The sequence below is a fragment of the Epinephelus fuscoguttatus genome, linkage group LG7 (genome assembly GCF_011397635.1).
Source record: "Epinephelus fuscoguttatus linkage group LG7, E.fuscoguttatus.final_Chr_v1".
NCBI classification, from domain to species: domain Eukaryota; kingdom Metazoa; phylum Chordata; class Actinopteri; order Perciformes; family Serranidae; genus Epinephelus; species Epinephelus fuscoguttatus.
In genome coordinates, this window is record NC_064758.1 from 19,638,490 (window position 1) to 19,648,512 (window position 10,023).

Here is a 10,023-nt window from a genome sequence, read left to right on the forward strand (position 1 = left end):
TGATTGACACATGACCGCTGCGGCAGAGAAACTACAAAGCTGGACATTTATCCCAATTAGCACACACCCGTGTTTGCACGCAAAGTGACATAATTAGGGCAGACGAGGAAATGTGGCGAACAACAATGGACCTCATAGTCTGTGATGTGTGCTATAAGTAGACAATAAGCTGCTAAAGCTCCCACTCGACCCCTCATTATAGTCAGTCAATCCTGACATCAAAGAGAAGACAACCTTATGGCTATAGGATGATAGTGTGTGTATGTGTGTGTGTGTGTGTGTGTGTGTGTGTGTGTGTGTGTGAGAGGGTTTATAAGAGTGTGTGCGTGCGTGTGTATGAGTTTATGAGCATATGTGTGTGTTTATGTGCACATATATGTTCTTGTTCGTCAATCTTTGCATGGACCAATTTAAGTTTTACACACTAAGCGTAAGCAAATTTTTGTACAGTGAGCACATTTTGGCTGCTTTTCACATCTTCAAAGGGCTGTTTGACGGTTTACAGATGGTTTTAGGGTTAATGGTATAATTAGATTATTTCAAAGGGTCACTTCATACAAATTACAACAAAAAAAAAGTTAATAGCAAGGTTTGTAGATTACTGTAGAAAGGAAAGTGGCTTTTGAGTTTTTCCAAACATCATTTTTCACACACTGGGGACCACATATTAAATCTAATTCATCAACATTGTATTGGGATGGCAGCAGAAGTTTCTCAGGCAGCTATCTCAAACTTTAAACGCATTATCGCTCCCAACTCCAAACTGACATTGGTCAGTAGCCCTACATGTCAAACGATGGCACTCTAGGTACCTCTCCAGTGTCTGTTTTCCACACGTAGGCATCATAATTTATGCTTTTTAGATGAATTGTGTCTTTACAAAATAAACTTAAGTAACACAAGAACGTGGCTAGGTTTAGAAAACATCACTGGCTCACTCGTTGGCTTAAAATAAGCACATTTATTACCATACCGTGCCGCCGTGTTACATATTGTAACAGCATTGTTGCTTCACAGCAAGTGGGGTTCTGGCTCAAACCCTGGGGTAAGGGAGCTCTTCTATAGAGTTTGCACGTTCTCCCCGTGTCAGCGTGGGTTTTCTCCGGGTACTCCGGCTTCCTCCCACAGTCCAAAGAGGTTAACTGGTGACTCTAAATTGCCCGTAGGTGTGAGCATGATTGGTTGTCTGTCTATGTGTGTCAGTCCTGTGATAGTCTGTCCAGGGTGTACCCCGCCTTTAGCCATCATGGGGGGCTGGAGGCTATCCCAGCTGATATCGATCAGCTGGGATAGCCTCCAGCCCCCCATGACCCCCAACAGGATAAGTGGTCACAGAAAATGTATGAATGAATGAATGATGTATCATCATGTGACATATGCCACTAGCATAGCATGCTGCACATACTAGGACACGACACTGTTGTTACAATAATTTGATTGAATTTGGTTTCACATGGGTCCAAAGTCTGACCCATCCACCTCCCCTCCTGCCCACCCTATGCAGACGTTCTTGCTCATTATACTATGGCAGTTGCTAAAGGCATCAAAAATGCCTCTAAAAGTGTGTCTCATACCGCAGCTAAAGGGTGCCTCGGTGTGTTGGTGTCTGACACTGAGGGCCACTGACCAAGTGTCAGTATTTAACAAGTTGGGAGTGAGACTCAACACAGAAAACCAAGACTATATGCACGACCAGACACCACTTAGGGGTGTGAGAAAATATGCTTCGGTTCACCCTTTCACAAAATGGGTGAAGTGACCCTTTAACAGGAATAGGGTTAGTGGTTATGGTTACATTTAGAGTTATGGGCAAAGGGATGCATTAGGTCAATGTGGGTCCTTACAAGTATAGAAGTATGAACGTGTGTGTGTGTGTGTGTGTGTGTGTGTGTGTGTGTTTGAGCGTGTGTGTGTGCACTCTGTACAGTATGTGAGTGAAACTAACTGAAATTGAGGATGTCTTCTTGTGCATGTGCTTATGAGTTATGAATAACTTTGTGTCAGAGAATGTGTCAGTTCCTATTACAGCGTGTGTGTGTATGGGTGTGGGTGCCTGTGTGTGTGCCCTGGCGTCCTCAGCCTTTTGGCCTTGTCCCGTGACTCTCTGACAGTATTTGGCGAGGCGCTAATTGACGGGGAGCCTCCACCTCGTCGTGTTTTGTCAGAACATGAAGGCCTCGCTGCTGGATCAACAAATCCTGGAGCTCCAAATTCTGCCATATGTCCGGCCATGTGTTCCCATCTACCAGCTGGGAGTGCTCAGTGCCATGCCTGTCTAACTCACTGACTGTGTGACTGGGACTGTGCCGATCCAGACTGGGACAAGTACTTCAGTGAGGCTGGAATGGTGACATGTTGGTGCTGGTTTTCCTGTGAGTGTGACGTAGCACTTACAGTGTCAGCGTTGATGGTGTAATCCCTCTGATATTAAAGATGTATGTTATGTTTATGTGTTTCGGATAAAATCATCTATCAAACAGCACATGTTTTGTGGACTTCGAGGAATACTTTGGCTTATGAGGAATTAAGTGGTTTTTCCTACTTTGCAAAAGAGGGTCAAAGTCATGGACGCCTTTTTTAGAGTGATTTCAAGGCTTAATATTTCTCTTATAAAGATTTTATAAAAAGCCTGAGAGATGAAATGATCTGACAAACTGCCCAGTTTTTACATACATTTCAGACATTTCAGACACCTGCTAAAACTGCCAACCAGGAGACCACATTATAGTTGATGTTGACACTGAGCTCTGAGTTCATAACAGTTATGCAGCTGAGATCCATCTTGGTTGCAAAAGTGGATCAGATGCTGAGGCAAAAAGCCAAAAGTCAAAAAACTGCCTTTAACTGACTGACTTGATTTGTAGAATTGTGAAAAAAATGTCAGTGATAACATGCAGATATTTAGCAGATATATTGTTTACTATGTTCATCCACTGCATGGTACAGCACAGCTCAACCAAGCTACCGTCAACATGACCCCAACTTTTTAGTTGACCCTGATTTCAAAAGATGGCAATTGATGAAGTACAGGCATTCCTCTGTTTGGTTGACAATGAAAGGATCTTGTGTTGCATTGAAGATGACATCATAGTAGTTTCATGTGGTCTCGCTATAGTAATCAGCTAAGAATCCTGCCCACATTGAGAGGGTACTATCAGCAGTGGGAACCAAATCAAACCAAAGGGTACAAAAAGGTACCCGATGCCAAAAGCAAGTCCAGTCAAGATGAGCTGTACTATGCTGTGGAAATTCAGCATTAGCTTAGTGCGCTAACATGCTAACATTAACCACAGAAGTTGACAAAATTTTGACGTGATGGTGACAACTAAAAAAAAAAAAAAAAAGAAAGAAATCTATGAAAATCATGGACGTAGCCACTATGATGTGGATTCCTGTTTGGCATTTTTGCAGTTGCCATCTTGGATGTTTAGAGCCAGAGATGACCACATCGGACAAGCGGGTGGAGCTGTGGAGGAGCGAGGGGTGGATCTGACTGGGAGCCTGAGAACGCTTCCCATAGACAGCTTGTCACTAAAAGGGGCCTCGCCCTTAAATATGCATAACTTTATGACTTAAAATAATTCAAACGCTCAAGTTATATAAAAATCCACCGCCCGTGCAGTTTTCATCAATGTTGAGATTAGCTATAGAGAGGCTTTTAGCATGTTTAGTTCTGCTGTAAAGTTGGGGATTTTAACATGGAGGTCTATAAGGACTCGCTGTTGGAGCCAGCCTCAAGTGGCTATTAGAGGAACTGCAGGTTTTAGCACTTTCGCCATTGTTCTTTAGCCCCATAGGTTGCCGCTTAGATAAAAACCAAAAATGCCAACTTGGTGGTGGAACTACAGGAAGAGTTAGGGGACCAGCGAAGTCAGTAGGCTCCATTGTCTGGGGACCATGAATACCTGTACATTTCATGGCAATCCATTTGGAGATTTTTGAGATATTTTTGTCTGGACCAAAGATCTGAACGTACCACAAGGCAGAGTGGCATAACCAACCCCTAAAACATGCTGTTAGTGTCAGTTCTGCATGTCTAACCCACTTAGAGGTAGACAGTAACAAAATCAGCCCCAAAACCCAGAGCGGTGGTGTGTGAGCAGCTTTGATTTCACAATTTGATTAAGTGAAAACAAAATTTGAATTGCATTCAAATTATTTGCCTCACATTTGTTTGATCCATAAGAAAATCTAAAGCACGCTGAGTCATTTGTAGTGATTCTAAGATCAATAAAGACTGAAGTTCAACTGTTTGCCAAAGGGAGACATTTGCCTAGTTTAACTCAATTACTTGGTGGTTACAGGATCATTTCTACTGTAGCTCCTCACAGATTTCCCAGCACAGGGAAACATGTGAAGTTGCTCATTTTTCACAGTCAACAAAGAAATTATATTTTGTTAAACATCCAATCTAGTTCAATGCAGCCACAGCCGCTGCAGCAGACACAGTGGTGCCAAATGATAATGCATTTGTTTGTACTAGTCTTTTCTTTAATCATCATAATTTAAGAAACTTAACACTTGCCTAATGAGGACTTTAAAGCAAGCCACATTTTCAGATTTACCCTGTTTTCAGTTTACCACAAGGTCAGTGTGAAGATATAATTTCACATGTCATACCCACAACAGTTAATAATAACAGGGTGATCACACACTACTGTGACTTGTGTTTTCCACTCACATTAATCGGTAAAATGTAGCTATTTTCCAGTTTTAACACAATTTAAAACCAACCCCATCGTCAGCTAATGAGCACCTTCACTGGCAAACATGTTCATTTATTATTTTCCAACACTTAGCAAAACATACAATTCTATAAACTCCTCTTGTTAAATGGTGACAGCTGCAACACAATAGCCTCTGCAGATCTTTATTTATACAAGTCTGTGGAGTTTATAGGAAAACATATGGGTTGTCTTACCTGGTTTGGTGACCGAAACTCTTGGTTATTGTCATTCATGTACATGTTGTCACCATCAAACTGTGGACAGAAACAGAAAGGAGAAATAAACATGGTATGCAGGAGGAGGTTTGCAATAAGAAACAAAAATGAGGGCCGCGGAGGAGGTGCAAAGAGGAAAAGCTCTTTACGGGTGGCCTGAAGTGTGAGACTAATGACTTTGTCACTTTGGTTAAACCTCGTGGTGGCATGGCAGCGTGGGTAATTACTGCTCGTCAGCGGGCCGGTAATTAGGCTACATGAGCACAGTGACGGGAGATGGGCTTTTCCCTGTGGGCTCTGCTGTGTGTGTCTGAGAATGAGTGTGAATGAAACTGTGAGTGCATACAGTAGTAAAGTGTGTGTGGCTGGCTTTGAGACTGTGGACCCAGTGTGTGTGCGTGTGTGTGTGAGAGCGTGTGTGTGTGCGGCACAGTGGGGGCGTGCTCTCTCTTTAGGATCGAGTTAATAAGGCATTGAAAGATCACTTGCTGCAGGTGCCAAAACACAGTTTGACACGACAAATGACCCTTGACCCCCAAGGGTGCTGGGAAACAACACCAGGTCACCAGTTGAGCGCTACATGCCACATGCTAGCTCTGATAGCTGTGGTGTTGTTACGCTACAGGCTTTAGGAACTGGCCACTGATACTAGCTTTGAGTGGGCTATAAATGAAGACAAAACAACACAGATTCTGCTTTTAGCTCCGGAGAAAATGAGATTCTGCCCCACAGACGGCTCAGTAACAGAACCTGCACAGTGTCAAGGTGACTGAGAAACTGCTACCATGTTATAAAGACCTGTGTTGCAAAATGCCCTTGGCTTTCAAAGGCATCAAGCTTTGTCATATCACGCTTGCAGCAAATGGAACAAACCTTGACTGGACTGGATAATAATGCTCATGAACACAAATGCACACAAAAACCCGACGTGTCAAATAAAGCCTCCTTTTTGTTTGTTGACTGAGGTCACTCTTTGTGATATCAATGCACCGAAGACTCTGGAAAAAGACAGCAGAGGCAACATGATCAAACTAGACAGCATTCCATGTCAAATTCCTCAGATGTGAAGATACCGAGGGGCCCTTTTCATTTGGGGGTGGTCCGCTTTGTGCCTACGAGGAAAGCGACTTGAAAGCTAAACACATGTTAGATATGAGAGAACACAAATGGATCATGAGATATACCTGCTCAAAACAATAACTAGGTAGACTAATGGACGGAAATGGGCAGAATTCCTGGGGGTGAAATCTAATATCTACACTGGTGGACAGGAAAAAGTTGAAGTAGCTAAATGAGCATGAGAGTGGTGAGAAAGAGAAATTACTGTACATTATTGCAGGAGAACGGCCGAGGGAATGAGTGCCTGCCTCGGGGCAATGGTTGGTTAACGATGCATATCATGGAAGCCCTTGTGAGGATTCACTTGGTTATTCTAATGATTACATTTACATCCAACTGCATACGCAAACATGAAACTGAGACAAGCGTTGCATTCAAACCTCATTCACGCTTCAAATAATTAATCCAAAAGCCCTACATTGAAAAAACAATGTGTTTATTTTGAGTGAATGCTGACTAATTGTTCAGCGCGACCTGATGAAGTCACAGAAGCTAATTTGCCTAATGAAGCGTGACGGCGTCTGTCACCTGACTAAACCGCAGGGAGAAGTGACAGTAACTCACTGAGAGGGCCAAAGTGATGTTGACCTTGGTGACATATCTGCAATAAACTCTTTCACTCCCCACATGAAAGCCTCTTGTCCTCGCCTAACTGAGCAATTTCATTCCATTGAAATCCACTTTGATATCACTGGCGACGTGAAGCCATTTTGAGAGCTTCTTTAGGATAAGATTCTCTCGGGTGAAAAGAGAGCGCAGTCACTGAATAACATCATTTTGTAACCACATAACGCTCCCAGATCTTGTATTTTAGCTTATTTTGAAAACTGGATTCCTCAACGCAAAGCCTCACTGCTGTTTCTTTCATCTCCAATGGAAGCAAAGTCAGACAATGCTCATTTTCACCATTTACATCCGTAATATAATATTCCCCAAAAAGGCCAAAGACAGCCTGGAAAGGTCAGCCATTTTGTGCTTCAACATGGCTGCCCATATATTGCAATGTAAAGCTGTTTCCCCATGCTCTTCTCTCCATAGCTCTCCTTTGCACCGCCTCGCTCTCCCACTTAAAATGCCAATTTATCCTCGGCTCAATGCTATCAACTCTGCCATTACTCCACATTTACTGCAGAAATCATCTTCTCTTTCTCTGTTGTTCCCTTTCTCTCTCTTTTCTCTCACTCTCTCCATCTTCCTCCTTCCACTCCCCTTTATGTTCTCGTCGTCCCCACCTCTCTCCGTGTTACAACCTCCCTCTACTTCTCCATCTCCATCCCCACCCCTCTTTCCCCCCTCTTCCCTCTTCTTCTTCTTCAGTGGGCCTTGGCATCGCTTTCTCATCGGCAGTCTAATTGGGCATTCTGCCTGAGACAAGGGCCTCATTAAGCAGTAATTACACACATGTTGTTTTCGGCAAACATCTCTATTTGGATTGCTTTGCATGGTAATTGTTCAGCAGGGACCACTGCTCGCGATGTTTCCCTCCGTGACACACGTGGTGCTGGGAGAGAGGAATAAAAACATGGAGAAGAAGGATGGAGAGATGGGGAGGGGTGGAGAGATGGAGAGAGGGGGATGTGAGAATAGAGAAAAAATAATAATAGGTTGTGGAAGGGAGACAAATTGAGAAATAAAGAATGCATACACGAGAGAGACGGAAGATGAGAGTTACAGAGAGGCAGAAAAGAGACAGACTAAAAGGATGAAGGCGATGCTGAGGCAGTAAATGGAGAAAGACAATGAATAAATGACAAAGAAAGAGGTAGACAGATTCTGTGTGAGAAGAAAATGAGGTGGAGCGGCAGAGAGGGAGAGAATGAAAAAGACATAGAGAATGAGTAAATGAGGACGAAAAGTGAGAAAGTAAAGACAGCGAAGGAGAGAGAGAGAGTCCCAGAACTAGGTCATGCCTTGCAATCATCGACAAAGCTGAGCGTTTCAAAAATAATGAAGCCACAAGGTGGAAGTAATGCTAACTAGCATATCCAGGGAAAACATGTAATATTTACACAGTGCTAATGGTGCGATACAATGCTGGGATCTTTTCATCTCAGAGTGCACCGGTGAGACAGTTGATGGCAGGATTGGAGGCAAAATTACAGACTCCAGTGAAGATTGTTGTTGATTGATGGACAATTCAAATAAGCTCCTCATAAAGCCTTCCAGGCAACATCTGTTTGTAGAGGGGGCTGGGTGGAGATGAACCGCTTGTGTGCCTGTGTAATGCCACGACTGTCCAGTCATTAGAGAGAAAAATGACCTCACAATAATGAAAAAAAAAAAATCTAGATTTTGATAGACAGGAAACCAATTATCTTGGAGGCAGAATAAAATTAGATCTGGAACTTGTGATTTGAAACACACAAACACTACAGCAACCTGTTCTGATACATCTGATAATACCAATAACTAAACTATAAGTCAGGTTTATTTGTCACAAGCTTGTCTCAAAGGGCTTTGACATTAGTGGGAAGTATCTAAGTACATTTCTTAATTGTATGCTATTTTCTTCTTCTATTTCACTGCACTTCAGAGGTAAATATCACACATTGTGCTCCACAACATTCATTTAAATGAGCAGTGTGTAGGACTTAATGGCAATTAGTGGTGAGGTTTGCAGATTGCAACCAGCTGAATCTTCTCACTGTTAGAATTCCTTCAGTGTCCACTGTTCAGGAGGTTTTTACCCAGAGCTGAATTATCTGCAGAATCTCTTCCTCTTCAAAACAAACAGACCAGGTGATTAAAATCGGTAAAGACACTGAATAAAACAGTTTCACGTTACAATCAGTGTTTCTCCTATGCTGGTTGGCTTGTCCCTGGTAGGCTGCTAGCCAAGCACCTCGTTATGTGTGCTCATAATTTCATCTCTAATACCTAAAGATCCAGACGTTCAATAAGTTTTTACCAGGAGCCGATTTTTCCACAGAAGTCTCCTCCTCTGTAAAACAAATGGACCCGGGGATTTAAACTGGTAAAAACACAGACTAAAGCCGTTTCATGTTGTTTTTTATGCTGTTCAACTCGTCACAGAAGGGCTGCTAACTACAGTGGCAAAAATTTAAATAGCCCTATCTAGAGTCAGTGTTTGGTTTGTCCGTTCTAGGCTACTGTAGAAACATGGTGGTAAAAGAGGACCTGCTGCCTATGTAGGTATCAACAGCTCATTCTAAGGGTGCTTTCAGTTTCAGACCCAGTTGTCTTGAGTTGTCTTGCTTTGGTCTGAATCAGGGACTCATTTTGTTAGGAAGTTGCATAACTGCCTAGAGTTGGTTCGTGTTCTCTCGGCAATATTTACAAATGGACCAAATTTTGAACCAGATCAAATGCCTGCGCAAAAGCTGCTCTTGATTGGTCAGAATTTCCATGCGGGAAAAATCCAGGAAGTGAACCAAACACTGAAGAAGAGTACACTTGCAAGATAAATGCAACGCTTTCTAATGTCACAATGGAGGGACAACTACGCAGGTTTATTTTAGCGCTGGTCATCGTGGATTGTCATTGTTCATTTTAGTCAAACCATACAGTTTGAAAACGTGTCATGGATTTGATGCACTGGATGTATAATGTGCATATTAAGGCAGTACAGGAGGAGGCGCACATTAATAATCCTCCAGGACTGTAACATGCTCATGTTTAACCCAAACAATGCGTAAAACAAGGTCAGAACACGTTCTCACCACAAACGAACCGCAGCAGAGTTCATTTGTAACCAGACCGAGACCACTTTTTCAAGAAGGTTGCGGTCTGGTTGTTTTGGTGCACACCTGAGTGCGATTGTTGTGTTTACATCTGCCCAAATGCACCACACTTAGAGGGCCAACGAATTTTGACGAAGTGATTGAACTGAACCAAACAGGGCAGGTGTGAAAGCACCCCAAGGTAATGAAAGCACAGTTCTTAGTTTCAGGTGATTACACACTAAAAAGAAAACATACTACATTATATTCCATTTATGCCCA

General features: G+C 42.8%; 1 protein-coding gene across 3 annotated transcripts in view; it reads right to left on the reverse strand.

Annotated features, from left to right (window-relative positions):
- Positions 1 to 10,023, reverse strand: part of LOC125892227 (thymocyte selection-associated high mobility group box protein TOX-like) — a 102,596-nt gene that overhangs the window by 49,692 nt on the left and 42,881 nt on the right. For all 3 annotated transcript variants that reach the window (XM_049582075.1, XM_049582074.1, XM_049582073.1), the window contains one exon: positions 4,922 to 4,981. In XM_049582075.1, coding sequence (XP_049438032.1) covers positions 4,922 to 4,981 — 60 coding nt within the window. The remainder of the gene's footprint in view (positions 1 to 4,921; positions 4,982 to 10,023) is intronic.